This window comes from Lycorma delicatula, chromosome 2 (assembly GCF_047948215.1).
Source record: "Lycorma delicatula isolate Av1 chromosome 2, ASM4794821v1, whole genome shotgun sequence".
Lineage (NCBI taxonomy): Eukaryota > Metazoa > Arthropoda > Insecta > Hemiptera > Fulgoridae > Lycorma > Lycorma delicatula.
This window is the reverse complement of record NC_134456.1, coordinates 133,562,611-133,587,826: the sequence shown is the minus strand read 5'-3', so window position 1 is coordinate 133,587,826 and position 25,216 is coordinate 133,562,611. Positions and strand designations below refer to the sequence as shown.

The window sequence follows — 25,216 nt, the reverse complement described above, 5'->3', positions numbered from 1 at the left end:
TATAATTAATTTAATTTATTGGTATGTAGTATACTTTATATGTCTAACGATAGCATTACTTTATACAGTGATGTCAATCACGAAAACGATTCTTACAAAGAGGTGGGAAAATTTTTATAAAAAAAAAAAAATGAAAATAATAATCTAAAAGAGTAATTCTCTTTATTCATAACATCTCATTGAAATTATCTTATAGTTTTGGATTTCCCACACGTTGCTCGAAGCTTGACAGAAAATGATCTTAAGAACCATCTGTGAATAGAGTTCTAAGGGCTGAAAAACTAGAAGTCAAATAACAAATTCAAACTGTTGCAAAACTGTTGCCTAAATTTTAATGATAATAAACTTTAAGAATGAAAATAAATATTTTTGAGGTATTTTAAAATTATCTTTACGCAAAATAATGGTTTTAATTTTTCTTAGGTTTGTACTTATTTTATTTAACTTAATTTACATTAAGTTAAGTTTTGTTTCTTTTAAAATATAGGATATTTAAATCAGCTTTTTAAATTCAATCTGAAGAAGATGATTTACGAATAGCTTTTTAGGAAATATGAATTTATGTTTCCGGAAGTAATTTAGTAGTTATGTACAGATGAGTATGTACTCTTATATCCCCCTCTTCACTGCTTTATTGGTGGTATTGATCCACTGAACTGTATTTAGTATATTACTAAAATTGCTCCTATTAGAAACTTCATGAACCCTAGGGAACTAGTATTTCCATATTAAACACTATGAAAGGTGATACCTATCAAATGCACCGACAACTAGTAAGTAAATTACAGGTTACGAATATGCTATAGACTGCTTGCTTTTAAATTGAAAAGTGATGAGATGTTGGAGATGAAATGGTGAATGCGGTAGAGTAGTACGTACAGAATCGAACTCAACTAATCTCGAATTCAAATTGTGTTAGTAATCAGAAGTGTGTAGTAGTGAATTATTTTAAAAAAACAGACCAATCAGTAGAAGACTGTTAGGTTGTATAAATATACTGATTAAAGTCAAACTAACTTCATAAATTACTCATCATGTTAATATAATGATTTCAAGTTGATGGTAATTAGAATCTAGCTTACTTTAAAAGCGTCTGACATAAATTCTACTAGAATAATTCTACGTAACTGTATAAATTTTCTAAAATTATTTATGAACAACACTGATTATCGAATTAATAAATACAATACAGAATATGCAAAAACAAGAATTACTAATATACAAACGATAAAAAATTCCCCCTCCACCCAAAAAAAAAAAAAAAATGTCTGCCTATAGAATTTTCTAATAAATTCATTTTAATTTTTACTTTCCCGTCTAGATAGCGATATAACAAGAGCTATAGCTTTAAAAGGAAATGTACTAATATTTTAATGGATCCAATTTGGCCATAATCGGTTTTTACCAGATCTTGACGTTTTGACACCTAAGGAACCCAGAAACCCGGATGTTATGTTCGTATGTGCGTGTATATGTTCAGTTTGGCCTCTAAATCACCTTATATCTCCAGAACTATTAAACCGATTTTGAATAAACTTGGTTAGATTATTTCTATATAGCGGTATTGACGCCATTAAATTCTCAACTTAAAAGATCAAGGAGATGAGGTTGTAGAGCAAGGTGACCCCTCAGTATTTCGAGATTTCGCCTAATTAAGTTCATCATATTTTTCTAACACACATTTGTTAAAAATTAAAAAATAACAATATTGGCAAAAAAGTTTGCAAAATTGCACCCCTACTCAAAAAAGTTCTGTTGCAGTAGTCTGCTATGTTGTGATATCGCAGGTGAGTGGTAGAATTACATAAATTAATTATATTTAAAGTGTAAAAACGTAACCCGTTCTGGTTGGATCTTGAACTCGATCGCTCGGTTGTTTCGTTATCTAGTGCGTTAAGCCTCACAACTACACCAAATTGATTTAGTCAGCGTTGTGGGCCACCACTACCAATTTTGATTCTGCTGCCTTAGCTCGAAGTACATATCCGGTCTTCATCAGAGAAAAGATAGAAGAACGCCTGAAACTACGACGCATATGGCAGAGAACTCGTTACCCATCTGAAAGGGAAGATTTAAAAGGCTTCTCAAGATTAATTCAAACTTTTTAAAACATTTCCTTTCAATCTTATATTGATGATAGCTCTGATAGGCAGTCTTCTGAATGTACTTTAATGAAACTTACAGAGTAGGAGTAGAGACGCCAGTAGTCTACTCCTCTTCACCGTAAAAATAACAGAACAAGGACGAGACGTTTTCAAGAGAAAGCGAACTTATTTTCTGAGCACTTTTCCGATGTGTTCCAGCCCAATAATATCGAAACGGATCCAAATAAAATTAGGAAAATTTCCGAATATTTTATTTCTCCTTTTCAAATGTCCTTACCAATTAAACGCTTTACAATCCACAAGGTTTCTTCAGCGATTAACAACGAAGTACATCCAACAAGGCGCCGGGATATGATTTAATCACCGGTCAGGTTCTTCAAGCATTACCTCGACAAGCGATACTTTAGTAAGTCTAATTTTTAACGCTGTTATTCGAAATGGTCATTTTCCTGGTGGAAAATTTCACAAATAATTATTACACCAAAACCGGGTTAAGAACCAACAGATGTTAAATCGTATGGGCCTATCAGCTTGCTTCCAGTGCTCTCTAAAGTGTTTGAAAAGTTTTTTTTTTTAAAGAATGAAGCAGTTCGTAAATGATCAAATTCCAAATCACCAATTTGGGTTTAGGGAGAAACATGCTACTGTGGAGTAACCAAACGGAATTGTTAATGTTATAAATCATACTCTAGAGAACAAAAAAATACTGTTCACGGTTTTCCTCAATGTCAGTCAAGCTTTCGATAAAGTTTGGCACGTAGGATTGCTCTATAAATTAAAAAAGATGTTACCTAGAATATAGATATTTTCTAGTTAAACATAAAGAAGTTTTATCGGATTTCTTCCTAATAAAATCAGGGGTATCTCAAGGAAGCGTTCTCGGATCCATCTAATATGTTCTGTTTACTGCCGACTTGCCAATTATGGTAGATACAACCGTTGCAACGTTTGCTGATGATACTGCACTTCTTGCTGTCCATGAGAATCCAGCTACTGTATCTCATTATATTCAAGATTATCTCACTCTTCTCGAATCCTGGCTTACAAGTTGGAAAATAAAGATAAACGAAACAAAGTCGAATAACGTAACATTCACCCTTCGAAAGGGTGAAATTATTGATTTATAAATTCATCTTGAAACCACTTTGAACTTATGGGCTTGAATTGTGGGGTACAGCAACCAATTCCAATATTGACATACTTAAACTTTATCAGACAAAAACCACTGCGAAAACTGTTAAACATATCTTTGTGTATAAGCAATAACCTCATATATAACGATTTTAAATTACGAACCGTTAGGCAAGAAATCTTTCTGATCAATCAACAATATCAAAATCGTTTGGATCGACATCAAAATTATATGGCAGTCAATTTATTGCATAACACTATCAGCGATTTTTCAAGATTAATGAGAAACAATATTCCTGATTTGATATGTCGATTCAATTAATTGGTTTTATAAACCAGCTTTATGAAGTCTTCTTCAATTCTATTTCTTTTCGTTGTTAACTTTTAAATTACAAACCAATCGGTCTGTAGTTTCTTAATGTTCATTCCAAATATAGCTTTTTTGCTTATTGTTCAATTTTAATTCTGTACAGATTGTAAAGTTACTGTAATGTAATAATAATAAAAAAAAGTTCTTCGTTTTATCATATTCCATTAATTTTGTTCTATTTATGTTTATTTTTAAGTAAAGGTTTTTCCAGTAATGAATCCATACCATTGAATTTGTTTTCTAATTGATTCATCGATCAAAATATTGAATCCTAAAAAATTAATAGTCAATTTCGTTGTCTTTGGCGAGCTGCTCAAGCACTTTATTTCTGTTTTTATTAATTTATGGCTTCTTTCTCATATAAACAAAATACCAATGTTGATAGTATATACATTGATTTCGCTCCTATCTGTATTACGCTTAATCTTTATTCGATTTTACTATTTACTATTTTAGCTACAATGATTATTTTTAAAATGTTAGTTTTTTATTTTTTTTTAATTAAGTCATATATTATTGAAATTTTAAGTATTTCTTTAACATGTTGTTGTTTTATAATTCACCTACAAAGTCAGTTAACCTTTATTAGATATTGGCATTAACTTATACATTTACTTATTACTTTATTACTTATTATTAACTAATTACTTTTGGCATTATGTTAACTACATTAATTCAATTTTTATGAAATTAATAATTAAATAGATTACTAGTTTCGCGAATCTATTTTAATGTAAAAGAAACATTTATAACAAACAAAGGAACAATTTGTTTTGTTATTTTACTTTAATATTTATGTATAATTAAATAAAATGAAACATTTTCTGAACAATAGAAGAAACAAAATTTTAGTATCGTTAACTTTTTTTTAATAAAACAAAGAACAGAGAAAAAACATCGTATCAAATACTGTGAGTTATATTTTTATTTTTCTGTTTGTTTATATGAAATATTTAATGAGCTGTTTTTAATTTTTTGTTTGTTTTTCTATTTTAAAAACGGATGGGTTTTATATTTTAAACATTTTGTAAAAAAAAGTATTTTCACTTTCCGGTTAAAACATTTGCTTATTTATGAAATGACTGATTATGATTTGTTATATAATGCTTAAATGTAAAATAACATAACGATTTTTACTCAAAAAGACATTTGTAAAAAATCTTTGTTCATAATTTGAACAAAATCTTTACTGGTACGTAATATCTTTATATCTTCATAGTTTTCCTAAAAAGATTACATATATAAACCTACAATGTAAAAAATTCCATAATTGATAGTAACATGAGCTTTTCTATTTTTTAATTTTTTTGGAATATATCACACATATTTTTTGAAGATAAAGTCAGATAATAATTTTTTCTATTAATTTGTTGATATAAAAAAAACATCGCATAAAGATTTTCATTTTTTAAAAAATATCAAGTAATATAAGAATATATTTCTACGAATGAACTTCTTTGAAATCTCAAGTGCTTATGAGATTAAATAATTTATATATATGTATGTATATAAAATACAAATATGTGACAGAAACTAAATGAAGTTTCATTTAGTTCTTTAGCTAAATGAATACTTGTGTGGCTAAAAGAATGTCGCAAACCATTAAGAAAGTTAAAAGGACTAGTAATAGAAATTTTGTGCGGTATGCATGAAAAATAAAATAAAAGTGTGCGAACACCGGTCGTTTTTTTCATTCTATTTGCCGTAGGGCAAAAGGAATGACAGCATAACGTAGATGGTTGGAACTTTTCCAGACTTCTACCGGGAGAAGTCAACAACCTTTTCAATAATGAAAGCTATCTTCTGTTGATTAACAAATGTAATTACGTTCCTTGTAGAAAGTTGACAATAAAATTTTCAGTTGAGGAGAGAAATTTCTATCCTACATATTCGTAGTATGCTAGTACTGCTACTATTATATGTAATATATTAAATTAAATTTTGAGAGAAGTCCAATTATGATAATTCTCAAAATATGCGTGTTTAAAATCTGCGTCAAATATTCTGAATTTTTAAGTTACAATTTTTTTTTTTTTTATATAAATAGGCAAACATTCAATTTCTTTGATATCTTTCCTTTTACAAGAATTATAAAAAATATGATTCATTAGCTGGGAATTCAACCTTGGGCTTATGGATGAGACGTCAGCATATTTTAATGATTTAAAAAGTAAATATATCATATAAACGTATTTTTGGTTACGATTTAAAACCAGTTACGTAACATCTACATAAACATGCATCATGTTACTTCTTTTCAAAAAGGGTTAAATTTTCTTTATTAACGTTTCTCAGAAATTTAAATCAACAAGACATAACAACCATTTGGCATGCTTAAAAAACCCGGAGTGAGTACTCGAACTATTTAGAAATTAATATTTTAAATATTAAAGCGAATTAATTACGGACGACATCAAGAGACGTAACGATATCAATACCCAAAATGATCTTTTTCATAAATGAACTTCAAAAAATGCGTTTTTTTTATCATGTTGAAAGAGCTTCCATGTTATACATGCGCTGTCTATATGATAACGTAAAAATCAAATGTAATAAAAAAAGTACAAAGTACAAACGAATAAACAAGCATGTAAACACGAAGATTTTTGTTAAAAATGTTCGTGTTTGAAGATATATAGATACAGGAACGGAAGGCAAAAGTGGCGGGAGTTTCACAAATTCTCCCTTCGAATCGCTCAGCCTGGACAGTGTCCCTTGCTGCTGTATGATTCTGTTAATCGGGCGTGTTTCAAGGGTTTTATTTTAATGTCAGGTTTAAGTTTCAAGTTTTGTTATATTTTATGGACGGATTTGTGAATAGCGTGTAGATACTGAGACAACGACTTTATAGAACTGTGTAAAAAATAACTGATAAAAAGTTAAATAAACCGATTTGTAGAAAATTAACGCTAAGAAATTTTATTGGGGATAAACCTTGACTAACCACAATCACGTTTAGACTGGATCCTATTTTCTTTCTTAGTATCACTTTGATCATTAATTTTACAAAAAATGATGTCTTTTTCAGTCCGAAAGAGCTACCCTTTCAGGTTTTGTTTTTTCATTCTTCCTTCATTATTTTCTTCTAATTAAAACTGACATCCAAATTTCATTTACTCATTATTTTTTGTTCGATTTAGTCTTTGCGAAGAGAATTATTATTTTTTTAATAATTTCATTTGCATTTAATTTCTATTGAAAATTTTTACAAATCACTGGAAACTGTTTCAAAGAACAACAATACCACTCACCAATGATATGGATAAATAATAATACTTAAACATTAAAATTATAATTATTCTTCAAACCACCATTCAAAGGGCACATTTGATTTGAACTGTTCAAAAGTTTAAATATTTTATTGGAATAGACAGATAGATATACCATCCGTACGGATAGGTAGACTATATAAAATAGGTAGAGAGGTATACAGGTAAGTATAACTATAGAAGAGCGCTAATCTAACTGCAATCTAATATTGCACACTTTGGTTTCGATAGCTTACATTTGAAAATTAGATAGCGCGTGAAAATTTATTTTGAAATGGAATTCCTCGTTTCATCATGACAATAGAATACCTGCTTATATATTTGATCAGTTCATGAAAATGATAAATAGAAACTTAGTAGCAATGTAAATTGTTATTTATTTACAATATCGGGCAGATGGTTATATATTTTAATTTATATTCTGCGGATGATTCACTCTATTCTTGAACGCTCCTAAATGTTCATTTGGATTGAATTAGTGTTGGAATTCTGATATAACAAGGTACCAAAATTGTTGGTCTTGTCCAAATCAATATTTTGTTAAATTTGGCAGATGTTATTAACTAAGAAGATGTTATCAAGATGGTTTCAATCCCTCCTTCGTCAGTTCTCGTAACCGAGGTAAACCAATTAGCATACAACAAGGGGAAAGACAACAATGTCTTTGTGTATAATGTAATCACAGGTCTTAGTAATCAAGGAGGTACAGTTCAACTACCTTCACTATGCAAATACAGTAATCCATCAAACAAAACACTTAATCCGTATCACAGTTTCATGACTACACACAACTGACTTGTGACTAACAATAAAAAACATCAACACGTAACCCAGAGTTTATTCATTCCACAAAATCGACACTCAGTTACAACCAGATGGAATATATCTGCTATTATTTCGTTCAGCGTCATAAATTAAAATATTTAGTCTATACATACTTATTTGTATATCTTAGGTCCCATAACATTTATTTGCCGACCATTTATGGAACAAAAATACTGCAGGAAATGATAAAGGCATTCTGAAAAATAACATCCTATACTACGTATACTAAGTGTAAGTGAAGCAAATTCCAGTTGCTTTCGTTACAGAATCGAATATACTGCTGCACATAAGTATGTTATATCCACTGAGATTAAGGATATTTAGCTTTACAAGTAACACTCTTTCTCACTTTCACTGCATGGTGAACAATAGGTAGCAGTAAAGATTATTAATTTCAGAGAAATAAACCCTAACTAATTCCTTTTTGGTATCACGTGTTTTATCTGCATCACAATCATAAGAAAGACTGTGAAAGATGTTGATGTAAAGTGACAAGTTAACATATTACCACTAAAAATTATTATAATATTGTTTTTAATTAGTAATTAGTAATACCGGTAAAAATTAATTTAAAATTTTTAAGAAAGTTACTTTTAGAATTACATTAATGATAAGAGTGATTTATTAATATTATAATTTACCGCATCTGTAGTAATACCAAGTCGATAAGAAATGTCTAATTCAAGTATAGATTTAAATTAAAGATGAACCGAATAAGTTAAAGCAAATAAAAACCAGAGGACGCATATTTTTTGCATGAGTGAAGTTCTAGATTGAAATTTTAGTAAATTGTCAGAATTCATATTACATTTGTTATGAGCTTATTCATAAGGATTTCTACATTTAATATTTTCTTAAAGAAGTCTTCCAGGTTATTATAATCTTGAAGAATTAATGTTTTCTTTATGTTTACAAATCACTGCAGTATAATCACACAGTTCTAAATTATATACTTCAAAGGATGTTAAAAGTAATCAATCATCAAAGATTGCTTGAAAAATGTTGTTTCAGTTTTGTTTTTTCGTGTTGGTCAATTAGCAAATCTTGTATGTACATCTTAGTAGCTAATGATTTTAATGTTAAAACTTGTAGGAAAACTTAAATAATTCAACAACAATCTATTTTCCCTTTTTTTTATGCTCGTGTTTGTTAATCGTTAATATTAAAAGAGATTTTAGGTTTTGGTAGAATTGCTAAAAAAAAAAATAAATTTAAATGAAATATCTATAAAGGTTTTTTTAGAAAATAGGTCATCAATTTTTACTTCACACTGTAAACAAAAGGAGAGAATAATTTTCATATTACCTTATATATTCTAAATCGATGTATTAAATATTTTAATCTAAAAAGATGTATCTCTGAACTAAATGAGATTTATACAATGTAAAAAGTAAATAAATATTACCCTTTCGAAACAGTGGGTCATTTAATATAGATTCCAATAATCACAAACTGAATTCAACGTCAAAGTAACGTAAAACTAATGACTGAAACTTGCAACCGAAAGAAAATGAAAATTGGAACTATAGTAATTATTTCTATCTAGGAAGGGTATAAAAAAATGGTTACGGGATATAGCGACCTATTTTTTCTTTTATAAGTTATGTAATTATTAAAACAAAAGATTCTATAAATTTCACTAGTACTGTGGTTTTTTAGTGTTGTCTGAAATCTCTTAATACGATACAATTTTAATGTTCAATACTTTTTTAATTCTACTAAGGTCACCAGCTATGTTGTGGCAGACGCGGATTAATTATCCTTACCTTTGACGGGAATCAAACCCGAAAACCTTCCGTGGGGCAGACTAATACGTTACTATTATTGCTACCAGATAGTGCTATAATTTATTTTTATTCCAATGATTCTATAAAATTTTTATTAATCGGTCTTAAAAGTGGAAAACAATTTAATTAAATAGAAAAAAGGTAGTAAGGAAATGCAAATATTTGTAATAATGGTAGATCTATCATTGCTCTAAAAGGATCAAGAGTAACAATTTATGAGGATACTCGTTAGCGTACACTATTTTTAATTAAATATTTCTAACAATAAATTTTATTGGTTTAAAATTATTAAAAAAATTAATTATAAGAATATCGGAAAAAGGCTCGCATATCAGAGCTTTATAAGTCTACGAAAAACAAGTAAAATATATCATGGAATAATTTTCATATTACTAATATGCTCAAGTGAGTTGTGATTTAATTTCCAAGATTTAAAAGTGAAACTTTAATAGCCATCTTAAACTATGTATAAAAAAAACAGTTTTTTAGTTTTGTAATCCTGGTAATAAAATTAAATAACTTTTTATTTATTGAAAAATTTGTAATATACTATTGTAACTTCCAATAAGAGGTGTAAATAAAAACAAAAGTAAAATTAATAACTATAAATAAAATAAAAAATCGTTAATATTACTTTAAAATCTAGTAATTTAATTTATAAATGATAATTAAAATAATATTTCATGTACTGAAATCTGTACAATTTATACTGCAATTTCAGACTTTCTGTGTATTATAAGATTTTTCAAATAGTGTAATTTAAAACAGCCTTTTTCACGATACAACCTCTATTTTATGATATTCATATATATTTTGCAATGCAAAGCGTTTAGGGAACGACAGGTGCTTGCACAGAAGAGTTGTGTGGAACAAGTCATAAAATATGCGGAATTCCGGTAAGTGCAGGAAATGTTTGTTTTGTTAACAACTGGAATATATATATATATATATATGTTTTTAACTGAGGAAATCAATATATGACTTCTATAATTTATCAAGTATTATGTCACCTGCTCATGATCAAAAAAAAAAAAAAACACCAGGAATATCGTCGTGCTTCACATTGAAGGTAATTTCGATTACAGTGAATAGGTTTATTAAAATATGCACGAACATCTCATTAAAAATTTACAAATTTTTTCTACGACTAAATTATAATGTTTGAATTACACGGCTGGAACCTATATCATAATGGTCTTTATGAATCAGATTTTGCGCTTCGATAAGCTGACCGTTCGTATTCTAGATCTTTATCGCGTTCGTAGCCTCATGTTTATGAAAATATTAAGTATTTTACAGATGTTCATTAAAGAAAATAAATAATAGTAAATTTACTTAATTATATATTTTTTGACATGATGACTGAAATGTAATGAAGTAAAAGGATTAATACATATAAATATTATTTATATATGCATTCTTCGTATCAAGAAGCTTTTTGCATACATGAAGCTTTTTGTAACAAATATGATAAGTATAATAAATTTTAATATAAACAACGTATGTTTATAGTACACAATACAATTTATTTTACATTTGATAGTATAATTGGTAGCGCTCAACAACGGCTGTGCACAGCCGTCCGGCGTACCACGTGGTCCGCTCTGCGCCAGTAGCAGCTAGAATAAAAATGTGAGTACATGCAACAGGCAAACCAACGCACCATGCGTTTTATTGGAGAGATGATGCAAGTGTTCAACCAATCAAAAACCTACTTTTCAACCACGGACCAATCAGAACGGGTATTATTTAATGTATCAGCTATTTTTTACTTTGATTTTTAATCCGATTAGGTAACTAATTGCTATAATTCACTGTTTATCCTTTTGTTAATTATGTCGGATTCTCTGGAAGAAATATCTTTAACACCGATCGATATTAAAGAAAAGACAAAACTTATGACTAATAACCTATTGCCACAGAAATATCTTGTATAATGTATTTTTTTTTAAATTAAAAAATAATATTCCGTAAACAATATATGCTACCACTGATATAAATCAATTATCTCGATATTTTCTCAGCCGTAGAAAAATATACGGTATACAACTCATTATGATGCCCATTAATGCACTCTGGCAAAGTTTACGACACTCGCCAAGGCTCGTGTCGTAACTTACTTCGCACTCCTGCTTTAATGGCTATGATTGTAGTAGGATCGTTACATAATGTCCTACTAATACACCAGTGAAATATTTTTAATTAATTCCGGTTGAAGTTTCAGGAAAAATCAATTCATCCTTCTCTTTCTCCCGTCTTTGAAGGAGTTGGTTCTCTCACCAAATGTTATTCTAGGACAAGTACCAACACACATACACGTATGTGAACAATTGGATTAGCCAAGCTGAAAAGAATAATGTGTCTTCTGGGAAAACATTGCCAGATGACTTCAAGATACATATTAGGCCGGGATTCGGTGAGACTGGCGTCGCGACCTGCCGGCTCCCGGCGTCGTATGCCACCTCTATTGTACAAAAAGCCCGGCTACGAATTGGCCTGATCGACTGTCTGGGGGTCGGTCAGGACGGATGCTCGAGGTAGTGTTCTGGCTGATTTCGCTGCCATACATGATCTGGTGTGCTTGAACACTGGTGGAGTTTACACTCCACCACTAGCGGATCAGAGGCACTAGCGGATCAATTGTGGATGTGATCTTCGCTACCCAAAATTTGACTTGCCGGATTCGTGGGTAGAGGGTCTGAGAGGGCTAAACTGCCAGCGACTACAAGGCTATTGTCATGATGCTCGCTGGTGTGAGGTGCTGTGCGGACTTCAGTGCAAGGCTAGAGTATCAGAGGCCTGGACTCACTGGCTTTCGCCGAGAATCTGCTTTTTGATTACTTCTTTGTGTGGTACAATTTTATATCTATTTTGGTCTCTTTTACAACCGTTTAGCATTGAAACAAGTAACCAAACTAAGGTGATCAATTTCATTCACGAAGAGCATAGCACACAATTTTACATTCCAAAAATGTAAAAAAATCATTTAACAAAAATCAATAAAGATCTTATTTTTTAATGTAGCGTAACTGTTAACAGATTATGATAAAATACATAACGCGCCCACCCACGCGCGCACACACACACATATCTGTAATATATAAATAAGTTACAGAATTTACGTTTCTCTAGTAGTCATTATGTTGTAACAAATATTAGTTAATTTATACTATTACTACCTTTTGTGAGGTGTCGTCAAGACAGTTGCGAAATTAAATCCAAATTTCTATTTTTAAATTAGCTCTCTTTAAAATTTATAAAATAAATATTAACTAATATAAGAATGTATACTGAACAATTGTTTCTTTTTACTAAAAACCACACCCAGAAGTCAGCGTTTATGGTATCCGGGGCTCAGTCCAACAAGACATTAGTTTTGTATTAATATCAGTTTCTGAATTATATGCTCGAGTATCACACGTCCTCTTATTTTAATAAAAAATCACTTATAAAATTGTCTTTACAATTTTTTAAAACTTTTATCATTTTTTCATTAGCTGGAAGAAGTGAGGAACCGACAACTTAGGAATGCTGTCAAACTAAATCCCTACCTTCTATAAGATTAAGGGGAGAGATAGAGAGTTGACATCTCATTAGATTAGTAGTAAATTAATGCTATCTGATGTTAACTGAATCCGAAAATTCTTTCATTGAATCTGTTTTTCTTAATCCCGAACTGGGTGATTATATGCATATTCAAAACAATAAATCGATCATTGGCTGACCATATAATACGCTAGCAGCAGAAACAGTTTTCTACATTGAATGGTGCTAAATAACTGAAACAAAATTACCACCACCATATTTTCATTTTTAACAAAATAATTAATGACAGTTGAATTAACGGTAAATGAAGTAATACATTTAAGTTTCAGAAATAATTATGTTTGAATGCCACATTTTCTTTCTAGTAAAGTAATTTATAGAATATACCAGTAAAATTATATCAACATAGGGATATCAGCTACTGTTTTCCGTGTGATATTATTCTCCCCAAATCAACTTAATCCCTTTAACGTTAAAGAAAAATATAGTTTTCGTTAAAATCCATTAAGCTAGTTGAATTTTGTCCTTCGGTAGACGTAAATAAGATAAGCCAGATTAACGCAGATATTATGTTTACTTGTAACAGTGCAATGTTGCACTATCAAATGTTTTATTTTCAACATCACAAGTTCTATTAACATTATATGCAAAAGAATAGAATTTCACTATAAATATTTCATTTAAGTTATGATTTTAATAAATTATAATCTATATATTAATATTTTGAAGCAAAAAAAAAATTTAAATAATGTAGATAGAAATACCTTACTGAAAAAAATATTAATCGGTATCTATTTATTGAGTTGGAAGTTTCTCTACTGTTGAAGAGCTAATTAACTCTTTTCCTATTCTCTGTATACGGATTTGCCTAATTAAATCTCATAACACCACACAGCTAATGAACAGATCGATTAATAAACATTAATTACTTAAATTTGAGTTTATTATCCTAATTACATTAATAATGAAATATTATGAATTACAATAGGATAGCTATGATGGCTTAAAATCACCAAAGATTTGAGAATAAACTAACACATATATTTTCACTTAAGAACGAATATGCGTGGATGAAAACATATGTAGATACAAATTTACTGAATATGAAAAGTTACATTTATCAACTTAAATCATTAATAGATTTATATAAGATCTCTCAAATGCAAGGAAAAATCGACTAGGTATGATCACAAATTTTGCAAATTGCAAAGTTTCGAAGCTGTATTACTCAAAAATGTTTTTTATTAATCTAATATATAATACGTTAATTGTTTATTGAATACTGTCACACAAAGGTTTAGCTCTACAAACTCATGTTTACCAAATTATAGAAAAAAAAAAAATTTATTTCTAAATTTACATTTTCGACATCGACTTCTATGGTCATTAGTTTCGAAAAAAATATTAACATTATGCAGTAAAACTACAATCAACAGATTTGAAGTATATTTCCAGGTTTAAAAATCGCGGATTCAGACATTGGAATTTACGAATATACTTGGTGTACACATCCTTCAATTTTAGGTTTTCAAAATCACTAGATTTTATGGGTTGCAATTTAATTTGCTATTTTCCTTTTTTAACTTAAATTCATGCTTTTTGGAAATTTTAATTTCAAAATTAAATTTCTCAAAAATGGTTCACATTTTTCGCATTTTTTTATGTATTCCTAAAATACTACATTTATTATACAAAAACAAAAAAAAATCTAAACAATTTCTGACATTTTTATAAAATCATTGTAAAGGATTACTTTTTCCGGTTAACTGGCTTTAAATAATGTGTAGTCATAATGTAAACTTCTGGCGAAATTACACAAATACAATGTTAAGTTTTCACTTTGTTCATTATATATTATTCATTACAAATACTTCTGAGGTTTAAATAATGAAACATTGTTTAAATCACATTTGACATACATGATACTTAATTAGTTGTCTTAGATCCTTAATGTAATTAAAATAGTTCAGTGTGAAAAAATTGCTAAACAATTATAAAAAAACATGCGCGTGCACCCACAACACAACAACCCTCTTTGAAATATTCAGTCAGTTCCAGATCTGTGTTTCACCTAAATTGGCTACTTCGAAGCAAGATTAATTTCTGGTGATTCAATGTTTATAGTATAAGTTACTGTTCTTTGCCGAAACTAAAAATTACAGTAATAACAATGTATACATCTACCTATTTAACAACTTGGAAAAAATTATTAAGTTACAGAATACTAATGTACAACTTTTTCTAACTATTCACATTAAATTTTAGAACCTCTAAAACTTATTATTAAAAGAACATATTGAATCTGTACAATTTAAACGATAACAGAGAAAAAGTGAAATGAATTTATTTTCAACCTGTGACTTTCATTTAAATTCAGCCCAAATTAGTAATGAAGTCAATGTAATGCATACATTTATATACAGTAAATCTATTTGGTTTTTTAATAAAGAAAATAACAGTAAAACAAAATTCAAAAGATCTATCTGTTCAACGAGTCATAATATATTGATATAGATGACTCGTAGTACAGTTTTGAAACGCTACATTTTATTTTAAATAGTTGAATAGATTATTTATTACATACTGAAAGAGAAGGAGTACATTTATACTCACTTGATAATTTGAGGTAAAATTTTTATGAAAGTAAAGAAATTAATTACTTTTTATTATAGGTTAGTTGTAAGGTAAATTGTAAACTTTATTAATCATAATCATTTAATTTATTTAGAAGGTGATGTAGGGATTGATTATAAAGACCGGTTTACTGTCTCGGGAAATTAAATGTACTGTTTTAATCTGCTGTAACCGAATATGATTCTTTTGATTAACAAGAGTAGAATTATTCAAATCTTCATTTCAGTTTAGGATGAACTTACGCGGATAATTTTTTCAATAAAACACAAAATTCGGTGTCGAAAAGCAGTTTTTTTAAGTTCGTCGTAAAAAGCTTTGTTAAATGACTAATAAATGGGAAAGATTTATTAAAAAGCTTGTAGAATTTGATTCTCAGAAAATTAACGTAAATACAGCTAATACAAAGTAAATAAAATGTTTAAATATCGGTTTTTTATTGATGCAAAACTAGACGAAAGATAGACATCAATCGATGATATGACTCTTAAAACTGTCTATTAAAAGTATGGAAGGTTTTCATAATAAAGCGTCTCGTCGACGTTCCTAATCACATTTAATCCAATCTAGTACTAATTTTTTATTCACCCATCTCTTTTCTTGTGCACGTAAGACAATAACGTGTGGAAATTTTTCAAACGACAGTAGATGATTTCTTTTAAAAATGACATACGAAGGTAATGTTTTGTTGTCCGAAAGAAAACCTAACATTGTTGTATCCAACGTTGTCCTTCGTAACTGGCAGTTATGTCTGAACACTCTTTGCATCTACACTTTTAACTGTTATCGATGTTATTTCAAAAGTCACAGTAGTTCCAATTTCATGTAGGGAATAATTGTTCCTATATCGAAAATTTATTAAGTATTTTTAAAACTTAGTTTATCTTCGAATGCTTCTGGTAGCCGCTGTGGTATGACGTTCATTTTCGGAAAGAAAAATTATGTCGCAAAGGAATTGGCGTATCCATTTAAGAGTAGCTTTAAATTCATTTCTATACGATATATAATTCATCAGCGATTTCCAGGACATTCCTCCGACACATTTCTGTAGAAATTACGCCTCCAAACTGACTTACGAGTATATTAAATATTTGGACAGCAAGTATTTCTTCTATTTCTGAATATTTCGCGTATTCCGCTGAAATACTCTCTTGTTTTTATTGGCTGTGAGAGATTAGTTTTCTTTGTTTCGCCACTTACGAATGCAGACTCTGCTATATCAAATTTTCAGTTTATTACAACTGCTTTTCCATGCAACTTTGCCTAAGAAATTATACGTAACCTTTCTGCAACAGTGAATAAACGCAATCTATTTTTTTCTTCAATCATTTTGTATTCTACTGTACATGAACTTTTATCGATTGAACGGTCGTTGACAAAATAAAAATTTATCATAAAATGACTACAGAATGATCAATAAAAACTCTTTCGTATAATAAGAATAGCCTATGTATGAGAAAAATGCAAAGAGTAGCTTCCGATAAGTCTTGCTTCAAGTCGTTGATAAGAGTTTAATTTTTAAACAGGTAATTTTATTTTATTGGATCTAGGTTCATAGTAAAAAAATATGTTTGTATTAAAACTTTTTGGATTGATTCATTTTAGTATTATTAATATATATATATATATATATATATTACACACACACACATATATATATATGTGATTATGTATGACATACAGACTGTTTGCAGTCGTCATTCCGGACAAAATGGTGGGCGTGGTTCATGGGTGTGTAAGGTATTATTCTTGAATCTTATACGAGTTTGCTCATTTTTAATTGTAAATCCGTTGAATAGAAAATTTATAGGATTTTATAAACTTTCTAAAACTATTAAGTAGAAAACAAACGTTAATAAAAATAATAATAAGTAAATTATTCATATTTTAATAAGTAAAAGAAATTCATATTTCTTTTATTTTGAAATCACTTCTCATTCTAACGGAAGAGAACGAATAGACAAAAATCCTCTTCAAAATCACATCCAGCATTATGATAATCAGAATGAAAAAAATAAAACGATTTAATAACAGGAATTCCAAAAACGGAAGAGAGGAATAGTAGAGTAGTTATTCAGGAATTAATCCTGAAGGTGCCGAATTAAAAAGATTCCCCAGCAGAAAAAATTCTACAAGATATTTTACTTCATAGTATACTTTTAATTACTTTTAAAAATGCGCAATACCTCTTATTTAAGCCAAAAATATCAGCATAATAAAAGTTTTAATATTAAGTTGATAATGAATAAAAAAAAAAAAATATTATTATGATATTATTCATTTATCATTTTACTTTTTCTGATATCAGATTAAAAAGAGAAAAGTGGAACTTTGATGTTTTTTATAATATTCACATTTGTAAAGACAATTTACTTAATAATTTTTTACAAACAAAATATTTTATAAATATACCATATTAGTATCATAGAGAAGTTTATAAATATTAGTAAAGAAAATAGGTTCAATCACCAACGTATTTTTATTTTTAACTTACCAGCGTAGTAATGGCTGTCCTTTTCATGAAAGTGATGATGTCTCATACTGACATCCTCATCTCCTGGTTGATGAAGCTGCGGTATTAGATTCAACCACACAGCAATCTTGTGTCCACGGTAATGATTTTTCAAACGTGATCTTTGAACTGTAAGAAAAAAATTTAATTATACTTGTACATATTGTTGTACATACGCAAAATCTCTTATATTTTAACATAGAAACAGATATACGAGTATATTCGTACACTAAGCTCATAGTTTTCAATACACTTTTTGATTAAATATCTGTTGATCTGTATTATAAAATAATTTTTAAAATTATTTAATATTTTGTGGGATCCTTTATTTTAGGTGGGATCCTTTAACAACTCTTATAATCTACTGTTCAGGAGGTCTTATATTTCGATAAAATTTTAATATAAATATCGGAAATAATACATTGCGTAATTTCAAGATATGATTTTCGATCAGGAAGCAATAAAAAAAAGCTGACGATTATTATTAAATTATCTACTAAATCACTAAATAATTGTAGGTTTTGTTCAAATAGAAATTATTATTTTTTTTTTAAATTAAATGTTGATATAATATTCATTTCTTCAGCTATGTTGTACTTTACTAAAAATTTGGTTTTTGTAATTGTTTTTAGGGAATACTTGAATTTTTAAGTAAATTTTTTTCGAATTCCATTCTGGGTACAGTTGAAGAGGTTTGTCATTTATTAAGTAAGGCTTGTACGGTCAAAGTATGATATGCGTATTCAAAATATTAACTTCGGTATTCTATTTAAAATTAATAATCCTAACTATTATAAATACGAAGGAAAAAAGTTATTAAAATTATATTTTAGCATCTTTTATTGATTACATATTATCAAAATAAAATATTAAAAAAAAAAGTAATTCAATTAAGTATTTTATGTAGGCAACGTATTGAAAAAAAAAGCAAAATGGTGTAAAGAAGAATAAGAAATGATTTTAATTATGTAATCCTGTGTATATATTGTTACAAAAACAATATTAAGCACTAACCTATTTTTGAATAAAGGAGAGACCCAGACTTCTGAGAAAATACAAATTCAGAACCACACTTAATTGAGCAGAGTTAAATGATCTCAATTGTGATCTAACTTTATTTAAGGATCAAGCAGAAATTATCGCATTATAACTGAAAGGATGGTATTTGTTAAAACACAATATTAAAATAAGTGCTTTCCATGATAGACTAAAAAATTTATTTTAATGTGTGCATATACTTCATTCTTTTGTATAAACTTTTCGGTATTATGTATATAAAACTAATAATACTATTATATTATTTATAAACTTTTTAAAGTATTATTGTCTGATTGAAGAATTATAACCTTAGCACTAAAATTATTGCTTTTATTAGCAACATTTTATTATCACTTCTTGAGGTAAAAGCGGCTCAAAGTTGGGAAAGTTGGCAAAGTTTCAATGTACATTTCAAATTACAAATTGGAAAGTTGGGAAAGTTGACAAATACATATTTTATATATGTGTACTCAAATAATAATAATAATAATAATTTATATACACATGAAAATGAATTTTTAAATGAAACTTGATGGTAAATCATACTGGAAAACAAAAAATAATCTAAATCACTTTTACAAACATATATTACAGTTATAAAGATTTTTTTTTTTTATTATCAAAAAGGGGATAGTTTATACTACTATTTTTAATACTCATTTATACTACTGTACTAGTAAATATCTAGAAGACAATAAAACTTCTATAGTTAATGTTTACTTTAGAAAACTCATTATGTTTATTATGTATGTTATTTTAAGATTAATTTACATATGCTTAATATATATATATATATATATATATATATATATATATATATATATATATGTATGTATATATTAAGATTATTTATGTCTGTATAAAATAAAATTTCTTATCCTATGTATTAAAATTATATTAAAGCTAAACGATTAAAGTTTACTGAATGAAAATGCACTTTATGTGAAGCGAGATGTTGTTTCGTAGCCACCGGCTGTGCTTATTCTGTGAATTATTTCATATATATTCTATTTCCCTTACCAAAGAAACAGATGCTGTAACTGTGCGTAACGCTCAAAAGCACGTACATGTTTCCGACTACTTTCGTTTTTGAATTTAAATCTTTTTTAGTAATCAAATGATGCTTCAGTTGCGGTCAATCTTTATCTAGACATTTGCAGGAAAACATTGAAGAAGTCAAATTTAATTAACTTTTAATCGAATAATACTTTTTTTTATTAAATGTATACTTGAATACTGAAAAGTACCAAAAAATTTGAAAAAAGTTAAAGAAAAATAAATAATTATAACTGTCATTACTAAAACATTTTAGCAGAAAAGTATTTTAAAATAATGATAGGAAATTAATAATAGTACGTATAAAATTACTTCGAGAAGGACCCAAATCAAATTTTAAACAACGAGAGGGACTTAATTCACAAAGAATTGTCTGTAGCACAATCTTATAATTTTCATTATTTACTATTTGTATTGCTGAAAACGTTTTGAGCAAATTAAGCAGTATCGTCGTTAATATAATACCTCGGGATTGTATCGGGGGTATCCCCATATGGCGGATAGGGGGATTCCTTGGTAGATATGCCGGATAGGTGGGAAATAAAATACTACCCGTGGACCAAACACAGGTATCGCTCGTTTGTGAGTTTTAGACTCAAAACACTCCGTAACCTACGCTGGAACCGTTCGTGCTAATGGGTAAACCGGCTCCACGTTGGTGAGTTGCGAACGATGGCCATAGGGCATAGGGCCACCCTACTGTAATTGTACGCCCCAGATGCAGTACGCGAGGGCTTTGCTGCAGTGGTGTGTTTATTTCTCAGTACCCGTGGAATTTGAATGGAAATCGACAAAGAAACAAATCACAGGGTTGAGGGACTCCTAAATAACTCTCGTTCTGAAAAAGCCCTTCTGGCAAGATGAAGAGAAAAAAGTCAACTGTTGTAGATCCTGATCAGCTTTTCCAACCACGTAATGTAATCGTTCTACCGAAATGCCTTAAAGTCAAAAGACCAGAGGGAAATTTTAAGGCAGTCTGTCCTTTTTTGACTGAAAAATCGATTAGTGCTGGTGCCGGATCGGCCGTCAAAAACATCAGCCTATCAAAATGTTAACAGATCATCAGTGGAAGAAATTGCTAGAATTGAGAAAGATCGGAGACATCGACATTATAGTGAATTCCCGTGTTCACCCTGAATATCAACAGGGATTAATTGAATTGCACTAATGAGGAAATTACTGAAGAACAAACTTTTCAAGGAAAGGTTAGTTCTAAGGAGCATTTAGTTCTAAGTCACTGTCTTGGCAATAACTTACATCAAGTGATACACTTGATGTTTTTTAAGGTATTATCGGTTCAGGTTGTTTTTTTCGAGAGCGAAACGTTGACTCTGACTACTGCATATAGGCAGAGGATCCAGAGTATAGAAATAAGGGTTTTGAGGTCAGTGGCAGGGTACAGTCGTTTGGACATAAAACGTAATGTTGATTTTCAGGAAGATTTACAATTACACTGAATGAAAAGGTCCAAGGGTGCCAGCTAATTGGACAGATGAAGAGATCATTATGAGCGTACGGATGAGGGAAGATTTTCAGTCAGTTCAAAGAAAACAGAAAGAGGAGTAGGTTGTGCCGCTGTGGCTAATGGGATTCCGCATAAATGGTCACTTCAAAGGGAGACAAGCGTATACACTGGTGAAATGTATGCTGTGTTGAAAGCGTTCTGCTACCCGAGGTATTGAAAGATTTGTTATTTGTGCAGATTAACTTACAATCTGACCTAGAGAACAAATCTACAACAGGTCCATTATTTTTTTTCTCCTGCTGCCCTGGGTCGGATCGGCATTCAAGCAATACTCAACTCAGGAGAGCGGATCTTTTATTCACCTCATTTGCCTGCCTCAAATTACTGCTCCCATTGGAGCTCCTCTATAGTGAATCTCTTCACCTCATTGCATTCGATGATCATGTGTTCCACTTCTTCCGTTAGGAAAAGACTCTGGATGACTCATAGCATCTGTACTCTGGTTAATAAGGGATGAGGCGCACCAAATCGTTTCATCAAGACCAGGTACGCTTTCATTTCAAGGATCAATATTTTTAGATCTAGTACTAATTTCCTCCATGCCTCCTGTTTCGCAATCTTCATAGTAGCAAATAGTGTCTTTCTGGCCGTTTTATATTCCGCCCCCGCTCATTCAACTTCGCCTGGACGTCTCTTTCTTGCACGTTGTAATTTGCGTCGTGCTGCAAGCATTGTTATACGCAGATCACCTATCTGCTTGGACAACCAGTGTACTTTGCGTCTCGTTTGATTGCACTGTGGCCGCAAGATATCATTTTCTTCTTTCAACGTCTAAAATCCTCCGGATCCCAATATTGTCTGCTCTCTATCCTGTCTATTACCGCCCCAGAAAATGCTGAAATCTGAGCAATGATCTTTCAATTTCATCCTGCAGTCCTACGTACCGGATTTCCGAGTTGTAAATTAAATTGTATTTCACGATGATCACTAGTAAACTCCTTGTTCATAACTCTCCAGTAAATAACCCGTGATAGCAACCTTTCAGGAATCGCAGTTATGTCAATCGTTGATCCCGTACCTCTAGCCACAAAAGTCCCGACATCTTGAGTATACAACGTCACCATATCCAGTGCCCCGAGCAACGTCGCCAGTATGTAACCCCTACGGGTTGATCTCGTTCTGCTTAACTCGATACACTCAGCGTTAAAGTCACCCGTCAGGACGACCGGACATCTTGACACACGCATAACTTCTTCGAGGTCAACTAAAAATTCATCAAAACGGACACCAACGGGCAATTGGGTGATATATAAACACTGATTAGTATACACGGGTCTAAAGTCAAGGCAACGAAACCCCTTACTGAGCTTTTCTCAGTATTGCATAGCGGCCGGAAAGTCATTTCCATCCACATCCATGTGCTAGTCACCGTTGACAATCGTTATGTTGTTGGGTTCAGAAATAAGGACAAAGTTAACTCCGTCCTTAACCGCCGATGCCCACACCTAGTCGTTGAGCCAATCTTGTGGCCTGCTCCCATTACTTGGGACGATTCTTGGTTTGTGCCACAAACTAAGACACCGAGGCTCGTTTTTCACGTTCATTTGGAGCGCTTGCTATGTAGGCATTCAAGGCAATGAGGAAGCAGAATCTGTCACTTGAACTGCTGCAAACAAGTCACCAATCGAAGAGATTGCCGGCCTTATAAGGCCGGAAGATTCGATGAATGTAGCCGCAACCAACACTGCCTGTGTGACAGCAGATTTGGGCTATCATGCAAACAAATACCCGCAATCAAATGAAATGGCGACAGATGGCCATACTACAGATTAGACTACAAATTGCGTAGTCTACGTGAACAATTTTGAATCACTAGGCTAAGAATTGGACATAAACGGCTAACTTCACCCTAGTTTCTACAAGGGCTACAACAGCCTATCTGCTTTTGTGTGGATTCGTTTACACTGAGGCGCATCATTTAAGGCTGCAATCTCCACACTGACCTCAAATCCAGATAAGGGGTGGATTGCTGGAAAGATAAAGGCTGTAAAGGCAACATCACGGAAGACTTTGTGAATGACCAGCTAGCAATAAACCGAACTACCAAAATTTTTAAAGACTATGAAGCCTTTTAATGCGCATAAATTTTTTTTTTTAAATAGTGTGATTTTTCCTGTAACTGTGACTGAATGAAAAGAACAGGCTATAGGCCTTAAATGCCAAGCATCAGAATATATATTTAAAAAAAAAAATCTTCTATTATCATTTAAATTTATTCGGATTATTATTTTAATGTTTCCTGCTAATCTAATTAATTTTATTGATCTGCTAATTCTGTATAAACATAGCAGATAATAATACATCAATCATTTATTGAATGTTTCCGTCATAAAGTTTAGCTATCATATATACATATCCAAAGATTAAAAACAAATTATATTATCTGATTATTTAAATGCAAACTATATTTAATCCTTTTTAATTGTTTGATAGTAAATAAAGGAAAAAAAAAACGTTTATTAGGAGATGAAAAGATAAATGTTTTCGAGAAAAAATGTAGATATATAAAAATTGAACAACGTGCAAAACAAATAAAATCTCTCTTACTTTCATTATTTTCTTTGAACCTATACAAATCTTACGTCCGCAGTTTTTTCTGTGGTAGTTTATTTCTAAAAAAAAAAAAAAAATTAAAAAAAAGACTTATGAAGATATTTTTTATGTGATATTATTAAAAAAAAAATATAAAAAATTAACTGTTTTCTCAAAGAACTTAAAATCATCAGGACTAATAAATAAAAAGGATTTTGTGGTATTTAACAATTTTATCAAAAGAAAGGTTCTTCTAGTTAAAAAAAGATCAGAAGTAGGTCAGAAATATTTTTTGTGATCGTGTAAGAAAATACTTTAAACCAAGGTTTAACCTAATCAAAATCAAATACCAAATAATTTGATTTTGATAAAACTATGCTTTAAATAAAATCAGAGTCGTATTTTCTCTATTGTTTAAATAAATCAGATAATACTGAAATAAACTTCAACGTACAGAATACCCGTTATTACAGTAGAATAGAACAGAAATACTTCAGAAATGTTAAATCACTTGGGCATAAAGAAATTGGAAAGGACTTCAGTTCACTGCATTATAAAATTTCTAACTTAATATTAAAATAGGTTGTAAAATTATCAAACGTTTCTGAATAACATTTAGTTATTTTATTCCCATCCTAAATCAAAATTGTATTAAACTGTATTGTTTAAGTTTTATTCTCATACTCTCTTTCTATCTTTTTTTCTGTTTAGCCTCCGGAACCACCGTAAGGTAATATCTCAGATGATGAATGAGGATGATATGCATGAATGTAAATGAAGTGTACTCTTGAACAGTGTCAGTCGGCCATTTCTGAAATGTGTGGTTAGTTGAAACCCAACCACCAAGGAAATCACGATCTAGTGTTCAAGTCCGTTTAAAAGTAGTAGC

The 25,216-nt window shown here is 30.1% G+C and overlaps 1 protein-coding gene across 1 annotated transcript in view; it reads right to left on the bottom strand.

Moving 5' to 3' along the window:
• Window positions 1-25,216, bottom strand: part of LOC142320256 (neuroligin-1-like) — a 770,210-nt gene that overhangs the window by 73,734 nt on the left and 671,260 nt on the right. Inside the window, exon 9 of the mRNA XM_075357957.1 lies at window positions 18,159-18,305. Within this exon, the coding sequence (XP_075214072.1) occupies window positions 18,159-18,305 (147 nt within the window). The remainder of the gene's footprint in view (window positions 1-18,158; window positions 18,306-25,216) is intronic.